The 24,839-nt window shown below is 42.9% G+C and overlaps 1 protein-coding gene across 5 annotated transcripts in view; it reads left to right on the top strand.

The window, feature by feature from the left end:
- The window catches only part of WWOX (WW domain containing oxidoreductase), a 547,784-nt gene that overhangs the window by 426,556 nt on the left and 96,389 nt on the right, over window positions 1–24,839 (top strand). The window contains exon 9 of one of the 5 annotated variants that reach the window (XM_054078619.1): window positions 11,696–11,745. The exons of the other annotated variants lie outside the window; for them this stretch is intronic. Within the exon in view, the coding sequence (XP_053934594.1) occupies window positions 11,696–11,743 (48 nt within the window). The 3' untranslated portion in view covers window positions 11,744–11,745. The remainder of the gene's footprint in view (window positions 1–11,695; window positions 11,746–24,839) is intronic. 5 annotated transcript variants of the gene reach the window in all.

Genomic DNA, 24,839 nt, shown 5'->3' with positions numbered 1-24,839 from the left:
ATTATTCCTTACGCCGTGCCACACGATCTCTCAGAAGAAAGCCAAATGTATAACTCTGCTCTTAACTTTTGGGTCCGGAGGGGGCAGATACTACTGTGAAGAATGTTCTCAGTTGCTCCTTGGAGTATTTTTCCGTCCTGGCTATACCATGTTTTCGGTTCATTAAACCACAGGCAACAAGGACATTCTTCAGCCACTCGGCAAATCTTTTATCTGCAGTGCATGTGTAGTTATAGATCTAGGGAGTGCTTGGAGATGAAAGCCACAATATACTAATTAAATTATTTTTTTCCCACTGTGGAAACTCCACAAACAATATGAGCCAACTGGTACCTTCTACATGTTTGTACTACTCGCCAAGTAGCTGACCAGTCCTATCCAGCATTTATAAGGGGGGTCCAAACTTATCTGACCTCTTGCAAGATATTGCTGTGTGATGTGTGGTGGAATTCATATCCAAAATCAGAAGATCCTTTATGAGAACTATGGATGAACCATGTCCATTAGTGTCACTGAAAAAGAACCTCACAGATCCACAGAAATTTTTCCTGGGCAGGTGGTGAGGTGGAGGCCCAGGTTGCCCAGAGCAGTGGTGGCTGCCCCATCCCTGGCAGTGTTCAAGGCCAGGTTGGATGGGGCTTGGAGCAACCTGATCCAGTGGGAGGTGTCCCTGCTCATGACAGGGGGGTGGTAATGAATGATCTTTAAGGTCCCTTCCAACTCAAACCATTCTGTAAGTCTATGATCCTCATGATGGAGATGTCATAAAAAGGTGTGGTTTATAAACTGATGTAATGAATCCCCAGAATCCCCTCTGTTTAGAGATATATCACATATTCTTATGTTGAGGGCTATGTTTGACAGTACATTTTGATGCATGCAAAGAGTAGCAATGGTGAATTATAATCGCACAATTAGACTTGGAAATTAATAGCAACTTCATAATTCCCACACTGAGGGCTTCGCTTAGACAAAGTTTTGGTTGAAAAGACCAGTAAGCAGACTATATGCAACATTGTTTAGGTTAGGAAATTAATGTATTGGAAATGTAGGAAGTAAGTTTTGGTATTTCTGATACAAAGGGAGCAGATTACCTTAACTCTGTCCCCTTCCTGCAATTCCAGCTTGCTACTTCATGATTTTTTTGCAGGTAACGGAGTTTTCCAGTGCTCTTTTATTTTTGTTTCACATGAAAGATGGAGCTAATCTTCCACTATAAGGCCGATATTTCCTTATGAATTTGAAGGTGCATAATCTGGTTTCCATTGAAGAACTGACTGCAAACAAAAGCAATAGCATGGCTGGGAAGATAATACCTGTCCTTTCAGTAGGGTTTCTTCCTTATAAATCACAAATAACTTGAAAAAAGTTATGTGACCCCTATCCTCGCTTAAGAGGAGTCAGATGAGGCATAGGAAAGCTAAGTGATTGCAGGTGAAACAGAGACAGGATTAGAAATTGAACAAGTTCAGCCAGAATCCCCATTTGGTTCCCAACCCATTGCACCATCATTTTTTCTCAGGCTTCTTTTTTGAATGCTTCCTCTCAAAAGGTTTTTAAAAACTTCCTGCCAGTGAATATTCATTTTGAGAGTAAACAATCACAGAGGCTTGGTTCACATATGTGTGGTTCCTTCTTGTAGCTCTGAGTATGTGTTTGCGGAGGTCTTCACACATTGCTGCTGCTCCTCTTGCTCTTCTGCAAAGCGTTTTTGGTTGGAAATACAGCGCGGTTCCATCCCGCTCTGGTTGCCTGTGCCCATGGAAATGCCAGCTGTGCTGAAAAGATGCGATCTCAATCAAGTCTAGAAAGCATGAAACATGCCACTTTTTTTCTGGTGTGCTCCGTTACCTGAATAACAAGGAAAGCTAATTAACATGAGATGGCAAATGAATTGCGGTATCTGCCTGTTCAGCGATGCCGAGTCCTCTTTAGCATTCTCTTTGCTTCCATCCACCGCAATAAATTCAGATTAGGTATTGAAACATCCAGTTGAAAAAATATCGTTATTTTTAGTGTTGCATAACTTATGTTCTGACACATTGTGTTAGATTCTGATCCAGGCCCCCCAGAAAACACTACAGAAGTAGAACAACAACAGGAATTCGGCTGTGATATCACTTGTCCAAAATGAAATTTTGACAAATATGCAATAGATCAGATTTCCTCTTTTGAGAAGGTAATTTTTAATTATCCATCCTACTGGTATAATTAACTGCCTTCACAACTCTAATTCTAATATTCTTACATTGCTAAAATCCTTTTGATTTTAATTTCGTTTATTAAGTCCAACAGTGTTCTGTTACATGCCATAAAGAGATTATTTAGTAGCTTTAAAATTATATTGCTGGTATGAAGTTCCTGGATGTAGGCCCTGGAGTTTTCGGATGGACAAGCTAAGCTAAAATTCATTGACATTTTAAGAATTACTATCTTTTACCAAAATTTTAAAATGCTACTTTTTTAAAAAAGAAAAAGACCTTATTTTTTTTTTATTTTGTAGATACAGCTCTCACCCAGGCCCGATAAGTATCTATAAAGAAAGGGGAAGCTGTGCTAGAAGGAGGAGGAATGAAAAATTGTTTCCACAGACATTTGTAAAGACGAAACTCTCAGGAGACAGATACTTGGACTTTCCAAATGAGTATCACGAACAATCGTTACACAGAAATGACATCTATTATCTTTTTCTGAAACCCTATTCAGCCCAAGAGGTATCCTTGCAGGTCTTGAACCACCACATTGTTATTTCAACAAGACTTTTATTCTTAGAAGTTCCCATGTCAAACTGTGGCTCAGGCAGTGTGGGCTTCCAGCGATCTCCTCTCATTTTCATGCTCAATTAAAATGATTGTTCTGCTTTGCTTCAGTGGGTGTAGCACAGCCAACCCCTCTAAGAGACCAATGTGGGTTATCTTCTTCCCCATACAACAATCAATGGAGTAGCCAAAGTCTGTGACAGTTGTTCCCGTTTGTCTCTTTCGAGGACAGAGAGATTGAACACAGCATCTACAAGAGCTTCTGTTACAACTGAGGGTGATAAAGTAAAAAAAAAAGTGCTTCAGAGTTCTGGATAAATTTCTAGGCAGTAAAGATTACATTAAAAATGTTTAAATTGAAGAAAAAATATCCAGTAATCACTGAGAAAAAAAGAAAATGTGCAGTCCAAGAGGGACATTTCTTTAACATCTGAAAGAAAAGATGCACTCCAATAAGTGGTTCAGGGGGACTTGATCACTTGGGATCTGTGAAATCCTACTGCTTGGGCATTGCTTCACTGAAGTGATTTCCTCTAAGATGTTCTTCAGTGCCTCACCCCAAGCAAAATATGCCATTTCTCTGCATTTTTTTTCCTTTGGCTCCTGACTCCAGGCTCAGGTTGGTGGCTCAGTTTTCAGTGGAGCCTCACAAGCATTGTAGTCAGCTCAGCTGAGGCAGGAGTGTGCCATGGTTGTGCCCAAGCTCGAGACTAACTTCAACCACCAAAATAAATGTACCATGAGGTTCCTAAGGAGGGTTTGACACTGGTGGCCCGGATGAATCCGAGTTATAGGTTAGGGCCTTGTTGGAGAAGGCTGTCGAGTGGGGAAGGCTTTGTGATGGACCACAGGATATCGATTAGAGAGCAGGTAGGACAGCCCACTTGGCTAGTTGAGGTTGAACTTGTACGTCAGCATGGACATATCCTGTGACTTTAGGTGCTCTCACTCTGACCCAGCCTAGGAAAACATGGACTCAGCTTAATTAACCGTATCTATGATTACAGATATGAAATACATATAAGAAGCCTAGCATGCATCCTATGAATTACTGGGGGATCGATTAATTATTTTTCATAAAATGTGAGGATACTTTTTGATTAGAAACATTTTTTGATCCTAGTATTTTTCATTTAAAGTTAATGTTTAAAGTGTGTTAAATAATTGAAAAAAAGAAGAAGAAAGGACATGCTTAAGCGATTCTGCTGACAGTGTACTGAGTCAGGAGGCATTGCACAGCCAGCACTATGGCTCGAATGCAGATGATGCGTGCAGGCTTCAGTCACACTTGGTCCGTGAGTCCTTAAAAATATTGAGTCCATTTCGGCTCAGCAGAGCTATCTAAAAGTTTACAAGGTGCGAAGTGTTTCTCCCAATGTAGGAGTGGAGAATTACGCTTGAAGATAAAAGTGGCTCCTTTAAGCCTGGCTGCCTATCTGAAGAAATACTCTGGCAATGAATAACACAGCGGGATAGCTGGGAGCGCAGCCACCTTCAGAGCAAGTGGAGTGAGGGGAGCAGCGCTGCCCCATGACATATTTCAGAGACGGAATGGTTGAATCTACAGCCTGATAGCTCATGGCCCAAATGCCCTATTGTGAGCAGCACTTGGCTGCAGCAGTTAGCCACTTTGGGCTGTGCGGGAGTGGAGCATCCGCTATGATTCTGCTCACCATGTCTCATACTTTATTTGTTCAAGTTTTTTCATAGAATCATAGAATTTGGCTGGAAAAGACTTTTGAGATTGTTGAGTACAACCTGTCCACTAGTAAACCAAATTCCTGAGCACGTAATCTACCCATCTTCTAAAGACCTGCAGGGATGGGGACTCCACCACCTCCCTGGACAGCCTCTGCCAATGCCTGAGAACCCTTTCCATGAAGAAATTTTTCCCTTCCGTTTGGAATCTGGACAGAAGCAAGGACTCTGCCATCCTCTGCTGCTGAGGGGAATCCTTATATTCTATCAGAGCAGTCGCACTGAGCAGGGGCTTCCTCCGTTTGAGAGATTTTGGCAGGGCTTTCCGTGTAGGCTGTGCTGCTTTCCATCGATCACTCCAGTGCAGCAGAGGCAAATAGTTATCTTTGTTTTCCACACAGTCCAGGCTTTTGGAAAAAAAATCAGTGGGGAAACCAAGTTGGCCATTTTCATTCAGTGCCATCTGTATGTCATACTTCGTTGAAGTGTTAAAGCTGAGCCCTAGCTGTGTCAGTCTCTCCCAAAGGTTGGTATTGGGACCGGTGTTGTTTAATACTTTGTCACAGATATGGACAGTGGGACTGAGGGCACCCTCAGCAAGTTTGACGATGACACTAAGCTGTGTGGCACTCTCAACATGCTGGAGGGAAGGGGTGCATGCAGAGGGACCTGGGCAGGCTGGAGAGGTGGGGCTGTGTGACCCTCATGAGGTTCAGCAAGGTCAAGGACAAGGTCCTGCACCTGGGTTGAGGGAATCTAAGCACAATTACAGGCTGGGTGGGAGCAGCCCTGAGGAGAAGGGCTTGGGGTGCTGGGGGATGAGAAGCTCAAATGAGCCGGCAATGTGCGCTCGCAGCCCAGAAACCAACCATGTCATCCAAAGCAGTGGGACCAGCAGGGAGGGAGGAGATTCTACTCCTCTGCTCTGGTGAGACCTCGCCTGAAGCTCTGTGTCCAGTTCTGGAGTCCTCAGCACGGGAAGGACATGGAGCTGTTGGAGGGAGTCCAGGGGAGGCCGCGGAGGTGGTCAGAGGGCTGGAGCACCTCCCATACAAGGACAGGCTGAGAGTTGGTGTTGTTCAGCCTGGAGAAAAGAAGGGTCTGGGAGACCTTAGAGCAGCTTCCAGTACTGAAAGGGGCTGCAGGAAAGCTGGGGAGGGGCTCTTGATCAGAGAGGGCAGGGATAGGATGTGAAGGAAAGGTTTTAAGCTGAAAGAGGGGAGATCGAGATGAGCTCTTAGGAAGAAATGTTTTGCTGTGAGGGTGAGGAGGCCCTGGCCCAGGCTGCCCAGAGCAGAGGTGGCTGCCCCATCCCTGCCCCAGACAGGTTGGATGGAGCTTGGAGCAATGAGATCCAGTGGGAGGTGTCCCTGCCCACAACAGGGGGGGTTCAACTGTGTGATTTTAAGGTCCCTTCTGACTCAAACTGTTCTGGGATTCTATGACTTTATCTAAACAGAGGTGAAGAGGGAAAGGCTTCAGGATCATGTCTTTTTGGCATCTTTCTGTCTATTATGTTCTTTCCTTTTTGCACAGTATTCATCTTCTCTTTGTGCTCCCTTTTTGAGAAGGCATCTCATTGCTTCAACAAATGGAATTTGCAATGTTTAACAAAACATATCCCTGAGAGGCACAATAGGCAGTGCTGGGGTATTTTTATTCCCAGATTTCATGGATTCTGATATGCTAGACTTGTCAGTACAAAATCACTCCAGGACATGACACCACACATTCATGCATGAAATTAGTTGCATTTAAATAATAATAATAAAAAAGGATATATTTTGAACAACATCTAGTAAAAATGGGTGAGAAAAAGTGGAATATAGCGTGATCCATTTCCAGGTTTTCTGTTTAAATATGAAGTATCTGAGTGGCCTGCTGGCCATAAAAGACTGTGAGCAGAGAAAAGGAGTCATTTGGCTACACTTAATCCATACCCTGGAAACAATCAAGGATTGTTCCCCACAGTATATTTTGTAGTATCTTTGTCTTGTGATCGAGGGTAAGCTGCAGTCATGAGATAACTGGGTGCAAGTTCAATTCACATGCTAACTCTTATTCCCAGAAGAGTACTGTGGAGACTTTATATGAAAGCTTTCTCCTCTGGCTCTACCTCTAAGTGTTATTACCAGGCTTTGGAGAGATGTATGCACAGCTGCCTTCTGCTGGAGTGAAGTCTCTGTCTGAGGCTCATATAGTGAAGTCCAAAGAAAGAGAAAGTCCAAGAAATGCCTTCTTCTACTTTTCTTTGTTCTCTAAAAATTAATAATGCTTTCTACTAAGCAAAACTTCATTCAAAATTCCCCAAGTACTTTGCAAGTCCCAGTGCCAGAGGCAGGTACTTTCATTCAAGTGCACTAATCGCTCATGAAGTTATTAAATGTACTTCAGTTATTTTCTGTTTTTAACTATTCTTTAAAACAATGAATTACGAGTGTGCTAGATAGGATTTTTAATTAATGAACTTTCAGTGTTTTCTAAAGGTAAAAATAATTGCTTCAATCAAAACTAAAATCCCTATGTAAGAAAAACAAATGGAAGGATCTATTTTATTCCCAAACACCATCCCTCAGACAGCACGTGATGGCTCTCTTGTTTACATGACTGTAGTAGATAGCTGTGACCGCAAGCCTGAGTGCAACTCTTTTTTGCATAGTTTTGTCTGTGTTTAGCATGGTTCCCTTTTTATTGGCTGCATGATTTGTTATCTGTCTTCATTATTCTTTAAAAGCGTGCCTCACCCATCGGTACAAAATGCAACCTCATCTGAGCCCGTGCAGTCAGCTGACAGAATCCCTTTTTCAGTTTAGGTATAAACTTCCTTCCACATGTGACCTTTCCTTCTTGAGCATGGAAGTTTATTGACTATTTCCTACTGGTAGTTGCTCACGGGGCCTCCTTTTCACCAATCAATCCGTATCATTTTGCAAAGAACCAGAGCGTGCTGGTGTTGTGATTGATTTACACGTTATTTATCTCTTTCTGCCCCGTTTAAATTGGTCAGCCTGATCCTATTCACATGATAAAAACCATAATGTCTCAAATTACTTACTCAATAAACTGTGGGTTTGTCTATTATTAGCGATCATTAGCGTTATAATACAGCATAGAAATTTAGAGCAAATTAACTACATATGCAAACGGCTGGGCTCATCTGCAGTTAATCATAAGCACGCTGTTCAAGTGGGCAGAGGGTTTAGCAAGAGTATTTCCAGGAAGAATTTGTGGGAGGAGAGCTAAATATCCTTGGGTTGTTATTTTTTTTCTCCGTGCCACAATCTCGCTCTCCCGACTGAACGTTTATCTGAGCCACAGTCAATGACTGAGAGTACAAAAGAGAATTATAGCTCAAATTAAAACAGCTTTTCACGCTGCCAATTCCAAGGCCCCAAATTTTTATGTCCATAAATAATGAATGGAAGTTCCATGTTGATACAACCCCCGCAGCCTCCCCGGCAGATTTGACAAGGTTCCTGGTTCAATCGTTCCCCTGTAATAAAGGCTATCGGAGCCCTGCACCAGAACGCTGTGGTGGGATGTACAGCCGTGTGTGTTATCAGATGATGACACACACACTGAGCACCATGAGTTATCACTTCCAGTCACTATTATTTCCTATGAAAATAATAGCTTCCAGTCATTGTGGGCTGCTCTGAGATTGCATTCATACTGATGTAGATTAAAAGTGAAGGGATTTCCTGATAATTACTGATCTATCTGGCACAAAAAGGCACAGATGGAGGGGGTTTAATGTAAAAAAAAATCATTAGAAAACAGTCCTAGCGTTCTGCAGTTTGCAATACCCACTCCTCCTCCTTAAATTCCTTTGCAAGCTTCAGCTGGGATTTGGTGCCTGGGGCTGGCTGGTCATCCTGGAGACCCTTAAAAATACAGCAAAGGTGCACCATCAACTCTGACAGCTCACACACCCCTAAGTGCTTCTCTCTGGGTCCAGGGCTGTGACCATGGTGAGGAAACAGTGGCTTAGTGGCTCCTGGGACGCTTCCATAGCTGGTAGCCATGGCCGGGGTTTCTGCAGGGCCATGGAACCGGCAGGTCTGTCCTTGGATGATGGGACTCTGAAGGCTGTGATTGCCACTAAGCCAGGTTTTAAAGAGATTGGCTTGTTTTATTGTTCTTTGCATGTTGCTAGTGAGATGAATGAGTCTGATAAGGAAAAAACATGCCCAGAGTTTGCCAGAATTATTGTGTGTCCGTGGCCTGTATGGGAGGACCAAACGTGTTCACCTGTTTTAGTAATATCTGCTAGGTGTCTACCATAGCAATGCAACTGGAAACGACCTCTCCAAAAACATTAAGGATGTTTCACACGCAGTGCTGTCATGGGCTGTTTTATGAGCTTCTAGTTAAACCTCCAGGCCTCAAAATCTACGTGTGTGAGCACTTAATCTGAAATGCAAGGACTTCCAGAGTGGTTTTTTTTCTTCCCACATTTTTGATGCATCAAGGATAGGCACTTGGCTGTGCAGTAGAACTGTCCTAAAGCAGCTGCAGTGCTTCACCAACTAGGCGTCAGTCACACACCAACCAGCTCACTGTGATTCCCTTTGTTAGCAGAGGTCAGAGTTAGACTCCTTTAGTAGTTAGACTACTTTAGAAGGCACGAGGAGACATTTTATCTACTCTGCCACCCCACCCTGAGACAGAAATATAGGCACATGGTTAACGTGTTAAAATATCATGTTCTATTACATATTTTTGTTTAAAAAAAAACAGTTTCAAACCTTTTTATGTGACACTTGGCTACTGCAAGACAGCTTCTTCCATCCATCCATTCATGAGGACCTTTGGAGTACTTTCTGAAAGTCCCAGGATCTTGATTTCCCTTTCTCCCTCCCATAACTGGCCACCTAAAGAATCTCTGAGGAAGAGCCCGTGCCTCTGCCAGGCATGATCATAGAATCATAGAATAGAATGGTTTGGGTCAGAAAGGACCTCAAAGCCTATCCAGTTCCACCCCCTGCCATGGGCAGGGACACCTCCCACTGGATCAGGGGCTCCAAACCCCACCCAACCTGGCCTGGAACCCCTCCAGGGACGGGGCAGCCACCACTGCTCTGGACAACCTGGGCCAGGGCCTCCCCACCCTCACAGGAAAACACTTCTCTCTAAGATCTCATCTCAATCTCCCATCTTTCAGGTGAAAACTGTCCCCCCTTGTTCTATCCCCTGATCAAGAGCCCGTCCCCAGCTTTCCTGGAGCCCTTCTCAGTACTGGGAGACGCTCTAAGGTCTCCCCAGAGCCGTCTGTTCTCTAGGCTGAACAATCCCAACTCTCTCAGCCTGTCCTTTTATGAGAGATGCTCCAGCCCTTGGATCATCTCTGTTTCCTCCTCTGGACTCTCTCCAGCAGCTCCATGTCCTTCATGTGCTGAGGAGTCCAGAACTGAATGCAGGACTTGCATTGCTGGCACCAGCTTACCTCTGTGTGATTCCTTCTGCTATTGTGGAGCCATGTATGAACTATTTTGCTCTCAGTTGAGTAGGGAGTGGGGAGTGTCCTGATGGCAAAATACCAAGTCACTTAGCTTTATCTCTGAGCTTCACACACACAAGTACTAACTTCACATTTCACCCGCAGATGGTATTTCTTTTCCTGCAAACATCCTACTGCACCGGGTTATCCAGCTCTTGGCTGGAAGCTGGGTATGTGGCTGCAGTGGAAGGGCAGGGGTGGCTGTTTGCCCCTTTTTCGTTATTTAATTTCCTTTCCTTAAGCTTTGCAAGCAGCCGGACTGCTTGCTCCATAAGGGAGATAGAAGTCCTCAGTCCAGCGCCCCACCACCAGCCCCCATGCACATGCTGGCGCACCTGGATAACAGCTCTACCTGTTTACAAATTACCCCAATTTTCTGCTTGACTCAGCAGTAACTGCTTACCCTCCCCCGTGATGTAATTAGGCCTTCAGAGTTCACGTGTGCCTATTATGATCTCTCTTGTGTTTTGCCTTTTTTTTCTGTAGCCGTAATCATATATATATATGTATTAAAATTTCTTATCAATTGTTCAGCTAAATTATGCACAGTGGGCCATGCTAGCCCTCCATTAACATAAAGTATGCTAAACAATGTGTTTTCTGTCTGATAATTATGCTCTAAAGCACCAACTGCTTATTCTAGTGAATTTACCTTCCTTCTAGTGTTTCTTATTTCTTCAAACTTTCAGCCGCCTTCATGGCAGGGCAAGTGCTCCTTCTGCTGTCGGTGGGCTACCCTAATTATCTTCTTTATTATCGTCAGAACTTCCAGCTGCCAGTTGGTGTTGAGAGGAACTCTAATAGTCCATCCAAAGTGATTGTTTTCTGATCATGTAAAGCTCCTTTCATCAGTTGGAGCAAAATATTGCTTCCTAACCCCATCAAGGAATTAATTGCATGATGCATATACCGTCACCATGGAGAGAAGTGGTTTGAAAAGCCTGCCTTCCCAGGTTGCCCAAGTGCCATTAGGAGCTCCCTGATCATACACCGAGCTGTTGCGTTGTCAGCCGCGCTCTCAGTTATGGCCAATGGGCAGCAAACATTTCACAAAATCAAGATGTGTGAATAAACCTCTCCCAGCCCGTATCCCCCTGCTTCTTGGGCTCTTGCAAAGCAACTACCCTGCGCTGCTGACTTAATGAGCTGAATGAGGGTCCAGCTTGAAAGCATCAAACAACAGACCTAGATCTTTTGACAGGTATCTGTTGGAGCAGTTCTGAAGGAGGCCATAAAGCTGATCCAAGGGCTGGAGCATCTCTCATACAAGGACAAGCTGAGAGAGCTGGGATTGTTCAGCCTGGGGAAAAGATGGTTCCAGGGAGACCTTAGAGCAGCTTAAAGGGACTCCAGGAAGGCTGAGGAGGGGCTTTTGATCAGGGAGTTCAGGGGTAAAATGAGAGGAAATGGTTTTAAGCTGAAAGAGGGGAGATTGAGATGAGATCTTAGGAAGATTTTCCTGTGAGGGTGGGGAGGCCCTGGCCCAGGTTGCCCAGAGCAATGGTGCCTGCCCAGTCCGTGGAGGTGTTCAAGGCCAGGTTGGAGGGGGCTTGGATCCAGTGGGAGGTGTCCCTGCCGGTGGCAGGCGTGTGGAACTGCATGGGCTTTAAGATCCCTTCCAACCGAAGCCATTCTATGATTCCGTGATTCTGTGATAACAGAGTTAAAGTCCAAAGAATGTTTCTAATAATCATTTTATAGAGAGTGTAATTTTGAAAATATTGACTTTTGTCTCCAGGTGTCACTGCGCATCTCAGACATGAATACCCTGTTTAGGATTTTCTAAAGGTAATTCGTTTAACTTCCTGTGGGCCTTGTGTAATGAAGAAGTATGCTTTGATATGGTGCAGTCTGCTTTTGAAGCGTTACATAGCTTACATGGCTAAAAATAGGCAAAGCGATTCTTTGGAAAACTGTTAAAAGCAAGGGGTTTCATTTTACCTTAGATAAGGGTGAGTAACGACCTTAAGAAAGTAGAACAATATGTTTCTTTGCCCACAAGATCAAAACAGACTTTATCTTCAAGATACAAATGTTGTTGGGCTTTTTTTCAGTGGTGAATGAGCTAATGGAAATATTATTCTTTAATAGTTTTTTTTTCTACCCAGAACAAGGCTATCTGACCATAGAGAGTGTCAGTGATGTTTAAGGGTACTCATTATCTCCTAGAAACCACCCTGCAGCACTGTCTCGGCAAAAACTCGGGATTGGAAAGTTTGTATTTTGGTTTTCCTTGTACTCCTCTGAAATCTTTTTATTCAACAAGGAACAATTTTCAAAGAAGAGGAGTAGAGTCATTTATAGTACACAGCCTTGGACTTGTAATGTATGTTTGTACGGTTTCAGATGAGGAGAATACAGTGAAGCACACTGGAAATCAGGGAGGCGATTCTGCCTCTCTATAGGGAGGTTATTCTGTTCCTCTGTTCCTCTCTTGTGAGACCCCACCTGGAGTATTGTGTCCAGTTCTGGAATCCTCAACATAAAAAGGATACAGAACTGTGGGAATGGGTCCAGAAGAGGGCTAGAAGGATGATCCGAGGGCTGGAGCACCTCCCATACAAGGACAGGCTGAGAGAGTTGGGCTTGTTCAGCCTGGAGAAGAGAAGGCTCCGAGGAGATATTGTAAGCGACCTTCCAGTACCCGAAGGGGCTACAAGAAAGCTGAGGAGGGACTGTTCACAAAGGCTTATAGTGTTAGGACTGGGTCAATGGGTATAAACTGGAGAGGAGCAGATTTAGACTAGAAGTAAGGAAGAATATCTTCTCTATGAGAGTGGTGAGGCCCTGGCCCAGGTTGCCCAGGGAAGCTGTGGATACCCCATCCCTGGAGGTGTTCAAGGCCAGGTCATATGGGGTCTTGGGCAGCCTGAGCCAGTGGGATGTCCCTGCCCATGGCAGGGGGGTTGGAACTGGATGATCTTTAAGGTCCCTTTCAACCTAAAATACTCTATGATTCTATGAAATTGCATGCACTTTCAGAAGAAAGAAATGGACATCAGAAAGAAGCATCAGAAAAGCAACTAAGCCTATCTTTTGATTTTCACAAGGAATTATTTCAGACCATTTCAGCAGTATTGATGTAAGATTTATAATGAGACTTTCTTGGACTTTTTGTTTTCATACAGTTGACTAGAACGTTTTTAGCTTTTCATAAATTTAGGTCAAGATTTAATTTTCCCTGGTTAGAACAAAAGCTGAGCTGTGGTAGCATAACGGCAGTCACAGAGGCAGGAGGCTGACTCGGGCTACAAACATGAGGAAATAATACGAGTGTCCATTCTGAATATGTAAAGTTGTGTTGGTGTGCGAATGAAGATCCAATTCATTTTTATGAAACTTTAGACTAATTAGTTTTATAATTTGCACAGTAAGGTAATGTAAATGTGTTGCTGCTGCTTGACTTTTTGCCTAATCCTTTGAGTGGATATTTAATCTTTTTTTATATATTAGAATTAAAGCAACTTGGAAGATATGAATAATTAATCTAATTATATGCCGATCACTTTAATTTCTTTAATGTTTTAGATTAAAAAAAACAACTTTACAAATTGGTTTAGGTTGGAAAACCCTTTTAGAGGATTTTGTATTTCATCAGTAAGTGCAATTTAGAGGATACAAGCTCTGGAAGTGCAACATTAAGTTTACCGTTATGCAAATGGCACAGTTAATCCAGGAGCTCTAGTGACCAGATTCTCAAGGTGTGCTTCAAGAATTCATAGCTTGAATTTAAGAAGTAAGATTTGCCAGTGAAGGAAAATGAGCAGCCAAAGAGCTTTAAAACGCTGAAGCCTAGCAAAAGGAAATGTTGTACAGAACCAGTAATCTGCTTATCTACTGTGTGGGCTGAAGGACAACAAAAATGGGAGGAATGCAGTTGTGTTGTCTACTTGCACCAAGGACTGTATCTTGTGGGATGGAGGACAGAAACCAAGTGTATTTACGGTGATTCTTAGGTGTAACCCTAATTATATACGCGACAAAGCTGAAGTTATTTGAGAGCTCTCTAGTTTGCACACATCTGAGCGTGACACGCATATGGAGTGCTGACTGCTTAACTTGCGGAAAATATAAACCCTGTGCAGATATCACAAGCGTAGGAGTTTGTATCTGTCCTATTATGGTTGGCTATTTTTGGTGACATCCACAATCACTTCAAATTCCTTGGCGTTTTGAAAAATTTCCTTTTTTTCCCCCTCTAATACATACATCATTCTCTGTTTGTAGAATTAGCAGCTTTAAGCTAACTCCTTGCCTCTTTCCCTGCAGCCTGCTATTCCCTATTACATGACTTTGTCTTATGTTGCTTTTTTTTGTTGTTGTTGGTTTGCTAAGGGAAATGAAAGTACTCATCATTACAGTAGAGATAAAAATAGCTTCTAACAGCTTAGCCCAAGATACAAAAATAGGCTCTCTTCTGGCTTATCCTGTCAAATATAGTGGGAACCCTAGTAAGGTAACATCTGTGAAAACCTTATTCTGGGTTTGTCTCTTTTGTTTTTCCAGAATCTTTTCCTTGTGTCTGCATAACATAATGATTGAAATTAGATTGTTGTTTTTTTCGTTTCAGATAGTTTGGCATTGAGCTTTCAGGAAAGGTCATTGGTCCAAGAGACTTATTTTCCCATATGATGCATCACTGCTTTATGATGTTTTTATATGTCATTGCTTAGGAAAAAGGACACAATAACTATAGAAAACTTGTAGACAAATGTGTACTAATATAAATGTTGATCTTCCTGTGCACAAGATTTCCATATGTCTTACCTAGTTTGGTGTCCTACTGACTAGGAATTTGTCATTCACAAGGACAAACGTAGACTTTCTGTCCTGTGCTATTTAAGTGAAGGCATCATGCTTGACTAGTGGAGAAGTGAAGAATATATTGTGGTGGCCAACCCAGCTGGACAGAATGTGAAAGAAAATAAATGCCCACTTCTCAAACAGGAACACCTTTTCTCACCCTGCTTCGCTGGTAATGGCTGTGACATCAGGCATAAAGTGAAGAGGTAGGCACTAGTCTAAGTTTAGAGGCCTAGGAACGCACACCTTCCTGATGCGGTAAAAATATTTCAATTCTCTTGCTTCCCTCGTGCAGGGCATCTCTTTAGAGCACAGACCCTCGGGTGGAAATGAGACCTGATTCTAGGAGATATAGAATCATGAAATGGTTTGAGTTGGAAGGGACCTCAAAGCCCATCCAGTTCCACCCCCCTGCCACGGGCAGGGACACCGCCCGCTTGATCCGGTTGCTGAAAGCCCCATCCAGCCTGTCCTTGAACATCTCCAGGGATGGGGCAGCCACCACTGCTCTGGGCAACCTGGGCCAGGGCCTCACCACCCTCATTGTGAAGAATTTCTTCCTAATGTCTAATCTAAATCTTTCCACCTCCAATTTAAAGCCATTTATGGCTTTATTTTCTGAATGGCCAAGGCAGAACCTGGATGAATGTGGAACAATTAAAATAGAAATGGAAGGGGAATGCGCCACTTTGACTGTTCTCAAAGCAGAGAACACAGCCTTCCTGCAAGCTCTGCTGAGGGGCAGCTGTAACCCGGGGCTCCCATTTGCAGTGGGATGTCTTGCCCAGGGAGAGATCCAGACTCCCTGGGAGTGCTTTGTTCCTTCCCTGGTGGGAATTGTCCATATTAAAGGTGGGAGGGAGAGGAGAAGCAGGTCTCTAAGGACATGCTGGCCCGTGACGACATGGAAGTTTTCTACACAAACAATGATTCTGAAACTTCTTTTAGAAACTCTGGGTATTTCTATGGTTTGGTCTATGAGAGGCCTGAACTGAACAAATATTTACCCGAAGAGCTAGAAGCACTGCTGGAAGTTCCGGCACTTCCTCTCTCCCACAGGTCTTTATTGTTTTTTGGTGCGACAATTTTGCTTCTGTAGTTGATCCCTGTTAGTACAGCATACAGCACAGGCTTTGCAGAGGGCTCTGAGACACCACTGCTGTTTATTTTGAGTTGTGAAGTACATGGATGTAGACAAAAATGAATTCTGTACCTATTTACTTTATTTTCACATCACTCAAGCTTCTTTAAAATGTTATCACTAAGGTCTGCTGGGCCAGAATCCCTCTATAACTCCCTGCCTGCCATCAGAACCAGGGAGTCGTCCCAGTTTAACTGGCCTTGGTGAAATCAGCTGATACCATCACCGAATTAGTTCTAGAACTCTTCCTATCAATGTTTATACAGCTCTTCTCTCAGCTGAGCAGGTTTCTTTCATTTCCAGCAGCCTCATCTGCTTCCGTGAGCCATCCCAGCGTTACATTTCCCTCTTCCAAGACCATCATTGGTTTGTGCCTGGGAATTTCCCACTCTCCAAATTAAGTTCCCTGCAGAGAGGAATAGTTCCTAGCTTCATCATAGCTGTCATTGACTCAAAGTGTGTTCGTTCGGATTAACCCTATTGCCTGTGGTCTGGTAGTTTGATGCTAAAGGCCTTATTCACAAAAGCACGTTTGCAAAACAGAATGTTTTCTAAGGTAGCAGCTTCAACAAATTCTCTGCATCATCTTTTTAAATTAATAGATCAGAATCCCCATGAAGGCTTAAGAAAAAAATGTAACCTGTGTGGCTGATATGATTCCCGATTCAGCCTTGCGGATGTCTAAAGAAGTATCGATAGGACTATGTTAAATTCCACTCCCTTTAAAGCCTATAGGATTTTGCTATGAAGGCGTATGTGCAGTAGGTCTCCCTATAGCAGTTTAATGTTTGTGTACTGTCACCCTGACTGCACCCAGCATGGGAGCTAAAGTGGAGTAGAAATCAATGAAATAGCATTAGGATGCAATTGTCGCAAATTATCAGAGAAGAAAGAAGACAACTGTAATTCACCAGAAGTAACACTTTACCAACTGCTCTCACTAAACATTAGTTTAGTGTGTTTTCAATTTCAAGGCACTTTCTCTGGAAAATGCTTGGTCCATAATGACCATTATTATCGCTGTCCTAAAATTTGTGGAATTTAACCTAAACAAATTCCTCAAAGCTTGCACTTAGTTCTGATGCACTCCATACTATTTATCCCCAGTGTCAGTGAGGATTCTGCTTCACATTGTGAATACTGTGTCATTCCCTATGCCAGCTGCTACGAGCTGCTGTACAAACACTCTGGGTTTAGGCAGTCAGTGCTTGTGTGTGTCCTATTTTGCTCACCGTGCCTGGCAGGACAAGGTCACTGCAGAATTTCTCTGGGGTCCCAGTTCTCTGCTGGTTTATTGGCAGTCATCACACCCAAGGTGTTGTTACGTCCCAACAACAACCATAACTAAGTGGTCACAACACCGCTTGCCATCCAGCAGTCCTTTTCGCTCCCAGCATCTTAGATTTTCCCCTTTCTTTGTTCTCCTCACTAACAGGAAAATTATTGGTAGAATACAAAATTACTGCCAAAACCAATTAAATGTTACCTGAAAAATACGCTTTGCCCCCGTGCATCCTTAATATATAGCCAAACGTTTCTAGGTTGCGGTGATAGTTGTCTGTCTGATGCAATGTAGTATTTGCGTTTTGTCGTTCATCAATGTTTTTCTCAAGGGGTAGGATCACTCAAGGGGCTGGTTATGTCTTTCATTTCCTGGTTATGCAGTCAGCTCCTGCTCAAGCCAGCAGGAATTGAAAGCTATTATCAACATTGAAAGCAGGATTTGTGTGAAACAAGGATGGGATGTCAGTCAACGGCCCGATAGCAAATCACTCCTATCCCAGTAAACACCTCACAACTATCAGTTTGTCCTGGGGCTCAATAGGGGATCAAAGGCTAAATCATCACCAAAGCAATATTAATCTCCATGCCAGGTCAGGGTGGAAATCCACGAGGAATGTGTCCATGTGCAATGGGATGTCTGAATAAAGATGAAAGTTTTCTCTGAGTGTGCTTTTGATGGAGCTCTGTTCTGAACAACGAGGCAGTGGGTTTGCCAACCTACACCGAGAGGGTATTTATTTATTAAAAAAACCTGTAAAGCAATAAACACATTGTTTCATATCTGATTCCAAGCTTGCTCTGCACAGGAATGAAGTGAAGCCTACCATATCGGGAAGACGGGGTGAAGTCTAGTTCAGTGATAGAGTTACAGAAACTTGAGCACTGGAACGGTAGGGCAGGCAGTAAAGTTTTGGTTATTCACATGTAGAAAAGGATAAGAATCACTGGCCTGGGGAAAAAAAAAGATATTTGAGATTTGAAGAATTAGGGTGATAGGTAGGACCAGATTGATAACTGCTTTGGTGTGATAAAGGAGCTTGTGTGAACATGGCATCACCCCCTCAACTCATTTTCTGGGCTGCGTTTATGTCTGGTCGAACTTAACATCCCTTTTCCCTGGTGTGAAGAGGCATGGATAGTTCTTTGGTATCTCTACCATCCTATTTGGACACTGAACATCACCTTACTCCTTTGTCGGTTTAAGGATTTCTCCTCCTTTTTCTCTCTCTCCATAAAAACAACTGGGAGTGCCTGCTTTCCCAGTGCTCCAGCTTTAAAGATCCTCTGGCTACAACTTTTGTCCCTTAAGACTTGTGATATTTGAAGAAGGCAGAACCTTGCCAAAAATGAATCACCTTCATTTTAGATAGTGCAGGTCTGTGCATTACAAAATGCCTGTGCAGCTTCTCTGCACTACTTCCCACACCACTATTGATTATTCACCACTATTGATTATTCCTGAGGATCTGATCACAGACCATTTGATTTAGGTTCCCTTTTTTAATATATTGCTGCTTTTCTGACTCCTACTCTTTCCTATCGCTTTCAGACAGGTTTCTTGTGGTCTTCCTCTATAAATGGTTCAATATAACCATATCCTTGCCTTCTTATTGCTTGGCGAAGCTTCCTCTGCCTCTGCAATGCCTTCAGAGTTTTTATTTCTAGTTTCTCTTCCTGTAATAGCAGAAAATTTCACTCCTTAGAAAGTGATTCACTTTGGAGATATGTGACTTATCTAGGACGTAACTGCTCTTCAGGAAGTCAAGCACAGTAAGCCATTAGCATGAGTCTGTTCATGGGTAAATGTGCTGGTATGGCTTTCTTGTCACCTTAGCGTGGATAGTGTGGTGCAGAACAGTGCAAGCCAGTCAGGAGGTATGAAGATTTGAGCAGTTCGGAAAGCATGTGTATATTAGTGCTTGAACATGCATAGATTCCTGAAATCATGACAAAGGTGAGGAAACAAGACAAGTTTGCTTTGCTGGGAAATGTAGGAAATGTGTTGAGAGGGAAGGAAAGATCACGAGAATGGCAAGATATGAAGAAGTGCTACTATATCTCTGGATGAAGTCATTTGGTCTGTTCAGCCTGAAGAAGGGGAGACTGAGGGGAGACCTCATTGCAGTCTACAGCTTCTTCACAAGAGAAGGAAGAGGAGAGGCTCTGATCTTTTCTCTGGGATGACCAATAATAGGACTCAAGATAATGCCAGGGGAGGGTTAGGTTGGGTATTAGGAGAAAGTTCTTTACCCAGAGGGTGGTGGAGCACTGGAACAGCTCTCCAGGGTAGCAGTCATGATACCAAGCCTGACGTTATTCCAGAAGCGTTTGGCCAACACCCTCAGACCCATGGTGTGAATGTTGGAGTTGTCTTGTGCAGGGACAGGAGTTGGACTCACTGATCCTTGGAGGTCCCTTCCAACTCAGGACATTCTATGATGTATGTTCTGGCTAAAACTAGAATGACATCTGAGAAGGATCTTGAACATTGAGTCTGAATTTAGTTTGGACCCTACAGAAGACAATGGATGAGGGCTGCTACCTGATGGTCTGTTGGACCTCAGAGCAGGCTCAGCTGAAGCATGGGGAAGTCAAAGAAAGTCCGAAGGGACATGTGAAGTTTTCAAAGCAACAACATTGAAGATTGATTTAGTAACAGATGAGTTTGGTAAGAAGATTAGAGAGAAGTGAATTTAGGGAGAAAATCCAAATATCAATATGCCTGCAGCCTGAGGAGTTTACGTTAGGCTACTGAGAAGATTAATCAGATTTCAAACCACTCAAACGATGTAGTGCATGGCATCCCGTACTCCACAGAATACAAACCACACTACGCGATTTGCTTTTTTGCAAAAAGCCTGGTTATATATGCAAGTAATTTCCATTTTCCTGCTGCCTTATTTTTAACCCGTTTAATAACCTTTATGATCACAGTGCAGTCAAGTAGCAGCAATCGTGCCAATAACAGCATTCCAGCTGGGTTGATGAATACACATATGATTTTATGAAGGAATATATCTTTTTCGACCCAATTTCAACCTTTCCTATTTCAAGCTGTTTAATAATAAGATATATTGGCTGGAAACAAACACCCATTTATGGAACATTAAAAGTTTAGACAAATTCCAGCTGCAATTTTTTTTAGGCAGCGAGTGCCTGCAGTCGGTGTGCATAGGTAACAAATTAGTCTGTTAGCTGCAAACTTCTAATTTGTGGCACAGTTGATAAATGCCTTTCTCAGAACAGATGCAAATAACTAGACTTCTGTGTTCCTTGAGTCTGCATGATAATAGGTTCTTAAGCACCCTGCTAAGAATTAGGAAATTAGTCAAATGGGATCATACTTAGGTTGAGCTAATACTGCACAGCTGAATTTACCCACCATTATCTGTGGGCATAATTGGAGACAACTGTTTTTTGGACCAGCTGTGCAGGTCACAAAAGGATAATAATGGGGGCCCAGGCTTGCTGTGTCGGAGTGATAAATGTTTATAGCATTGTACGACTGGAGGAGCTGCCTTTAAACAGGTACAATTTAGGATTATTGGGGTTTTTTAAGATTCTTAGAATTGACTATGCTAAATTAAGCAGTGCATTGCTTTTTATTTCTGCATAATCTGAGTCAGGGTAATTTATAGGGAGAAGAAAGCAAAGGTGTGGTAAGAGGAAAGGCATCTAAGAGGTGTCAGATAAAACTTTCCCACCACATAGAATCTGTTTTACACCTTTCTGTTAGTCGTTTTTCCTGCTGTTTTCTCACCTTTCCTTTCCCTTGGTGGGTAGCTTTACATCAATTTACGCTGATATTGTGGAACTTAAAGTGCCACTCATGCACTTCTGAATTTGTCACTAGCGCTTTTTAGCATTTAGGCTTTATTTGTTTGGATAGCTGCTCCTGATGTTCTGACAAATACTTCTTGCAAATGTTGCATCCAAGTACGGGTCTTTACTACTGCTAATCTATAAATATGTTAACAGCTACACTATGTTTAGAGAACACAATGTGATATTAATGTGAAATGTCTCTTAGCTGCATCCATTAGTCGTAAGCAGGTAAATAGAAAAGCACATTCTGATTTTAATTGCAAGGAAGGTGTGTCATACTAAATGTCTGTCCTATTTTTTCCTCTCTTTAACTGCACTGTTAGTATTTACTTGTATGAACTAATAAACTACCCTTTCTATAATAAAATTCATTACTTTTAATGAAAAATAGAGAACCTTGATTAACTAGATACCACAAAGGTTTAAATTAATAAAAATAAAATGTTGGTCCTGCTGAGTACTCTCCCTGTAGCACAGACCTGAATTTAGCTGCTAACCTAACAGAAAAAGGGAGAGGTGGGAGGAGAGGTCTAAAAAGTGAGGAAGAGAGGGTTTAGTTTTATTTTGCATTAGCTCTTTCAATTCTGCTCCTGCAAGTCTTCCTGAACTTGACAGGATTACATCTGCAGTGATCACCAAAAATAGTCCTGGAGGCCACAACGTACCGCAGTGCTCGCTCTGCCAGCAGCGCAGCGATGGGATGCTGGCTCCGCTCTCACAGCGCATCCTCTTCTCTGATTCTGCTTGTTTGTTGGCTGTTGATCCTGAAAAAATAGGAGGAAATCTTTCCCTACTAGTGGTACAGGCTGGCTGGAAGGTGAACTTTACGCTCTCGGGCTGAGCTGTGGGCTCTCCTAACAAGCATGGCAGTGACAGAGGAGGCTGCTTCTCTCTTGCTTCTCCCATTTGTGAGCGATGCAGCTGGATGGTGCTGTGCACCCCTGGCTGAGGATAAGTGCACAGTTCCTTGCATCTCATGAGGTGGGGAAATGGAGGCAAAGGATTGTTGTAGGAGCAGTGACTCCAGCAGCCTTGTGCCTGTAACCCTTCCCGGGTCATGGCAAGGGGCTGTGGCCGCCTTCCCGAGGTGATGCACTCCGTGGAGACTCTGTGTGACGAGTGTTACGCTTCCAGCTCATTATTGGCACACACCGCACACAAAGTGTATAAAGTGTGTAAATGTAATGCCCGAAGAGGGGTTTATTATGAAAGTAATTGCTGTATTTCCTAGACAAACATTTGTTAGTGGAGGAGGTTGAAATCGCCACTGATTATCTTATCTGTGAGAGAAATGTTGTCTTTGAGGCCTCCCGATGTCCACGAGCAGAGGCTGATAACGCCCACTGTCCTTAGGTTTTCAGTCTCCAGAGCAAAATGATCTTTCTTTTTTTCTGCTCAAGTTGGCATCATAGAACGTAGTCTGGGATCGGACTTTGATAAAAGATGTCAGAAAAGAACCTTCGGTGTCAGAACTAGCGTTTCCACCAAAATCCAAATAACACTTCTAGGTTGCTCCTTTCCAGGTTTAAGATGTTTCTTGATAGTGTGAGAAGGGGGAAGGGAAGACAGCAGTTGTGAAATGTTTTTATTGAAACTTAAAGGCAATTATTTCTGAATTCCCATTGCCTTAATTAAAAGTGTCACTGATTTGTATTTAATAAGTCCTTAACAAGCCTTATTGTGAAGCGAAAGAGCTAAACAATGTCTGTAATAGACTGGGAGGGTTAGCTGAACTTTGCTTAAATATAAAGGGAGTAGTGCATCTGCTGGGGAACGCAGCCCCTTCAAAGTTTAGGACACTCACCAGTGCCATACAGCATAAATCACAGTGCAAACTGTGTGATTATACCCTGCAGGGAAATAGACTGTGTGTTTATGGGGCTCTTCACCAAGCACTTAGGAATAATCTGATATAAAGCAGCAGGGGAGGAGAGTAATGACAACTTCAAATTAGTTTAATGAATGTTTACATTAAAAAAAGGCTTTTCTACAAACCTGAAAACACAAAGTGACAGTTTTGTCTCCAGACTGAAAAAAAAAAAAAAAACCAAAACCCTCTACTATTCCTTAAAGTACTGTCCGTGGGGAAATCATGGGAAATTTAACTCTTTCAGTGCAGTGGACTCTTGTATCTTTATGTTCAGTGGTTGGCTGTCATTATAGTGGAAGTTGCTAGCAATCCAATTAGAAACACCAGTATCTGCCTGGTAGCTCAGCTGTTTAAAATCCCACTGATCTCGGGGGTGGAGGGAAGATTTTGAGAATTTCATTCTCTCAAAAGAGCAAATGCCTCCTCAAAATGAGCTTTGTCAGGCTTCTGTAGAACAAATAATATATTAAGAAGAAATGGAGATCTGAGGAAGAAATGTTCTCCTGTTCAGGTGGGGAGGCCCTGGCCCAGGTTGCCCAGAGCAGTGGTGGCTGCCCCATCCCTGGAGGTGTTCAAGGCCAGGTTGGATGGGGCTTGGAGGATTCTGATCCATCAGGAGGTAGGGCGGTAGAACTGGATGGGCATAGAGGCCCTTCCAACCCAAACCATTCTGTTTTATGATGATGCCTGGCAAGGGCAAGAGGCTTCTTGAATGTGGGGTTTCAGTTCAATCAATAGGTAATGAGATAGATATAGATCTATCTATCTATCTATCTATCGATACATATATTTAAAGGTAAAAATAGTAGAGATAAGCAGAAATAATGCAGTACTTCTATTTTTCTTCTCAAACTCAAGGTAAATAATTTGTCAAAATTCACAGCTCCACTCAAGGCATGACTATACGTAGTGAACTTTTGGGGAGTTTGTAAAAAAAAAAAAGCCAAAAACCACCCTGTACTTCTGAAGCAGTTAAGAGCCTTCTAGCTGAGAAATTACTGTGCATTTCAGCTCTGGCATTGCAGCCTTTTTCATTACCACAACATATGTTCTTGATGCTTCACTAAACCTAGTTTTGTGGGGCATTTCAAATTGTATCCAGTGGAAATTTGAGTTCTCCTTCACAGATAGATGCAATGTTTACCTCTAAGAGTTCTGCAATAGAGTAAGTATATTTAAAAAGAAAAAAAAATCAAGACAACAACTTCCATAGTTAAGACACAGGTTAGAAATAAACGTTTAGGAGTAGGTTAGAAGATAACTCTCAATGTTGTGGAACTTCCTTAGCAATCACTGGTGTGCAAAATAGTTCTAGGTCTGACCTTCACCATGCAGGCTCTTACTGAAATATTTTTGGCTTTTGTCCAAGGGTGTGACAAATCAAGTTCTTGTTTTTATTAAGGAGCACGTGTATTTCTTAAGCAGCCAAGGGAAGCCCTGATTTTAGGCACTAGTTTGTCAAGTATCATATTTGCTAAGGGTTGTTCTTAATACAGTGCACATCCCACAATAATGCTTGTTCTGTAAAACTTTCACATACGCACAGAAACACTCGGTCTGTGTCACTCATGTAGTAAACCATCTGCGACCTGAACTCCTTATAGTTGTTGCAAACATCCTTGAGATCAGAATGAAGACTGCATTCTTAGATGATGGGAAGAAGAGGCAAGGCTCAATGGTTTGGGTTGGAAGGAACCTCAAAGCCCATCCAATTCCAACCCCCTGCCATGGGCAGGGACGCCTCCCATGGGATCAGGGTACTCCAAGCCCCATCCAACCTGGCCTTCAACTCCTCCAGGGATGGGGCAGCCACCACTGCTCTGGGCAGTCTGGGCCAGGGCCTCCCCACCCTCTCAGCAAAACATTTCTTCCTGACATCTCATCTCAATCTCCTCTCTTTCAGCTGAAAACCTTTTCCCATCATCCTGTCTTCTCGAGAAATAAGTAACGCCATGTAAC

Source organism: Cuculus canorus, chromosome 13 (genome assembly GCF_017976375.1).
Source record: "Cuculus canorus isolate bCucCan1 chromosome 13, bCucCan1.pri, whole genome shotgun sequence".
Lineage (NCBI taxonomy): Eukaryota > Metazoa > Chordata > Aves > Cuculiformes > Cuculidae > Cuculus > Cuculus canorus.
Note: the sequence above shows the minus strand (reverse complement) of the source record. Positions and strands in the feature narration are given on the sequence as shown.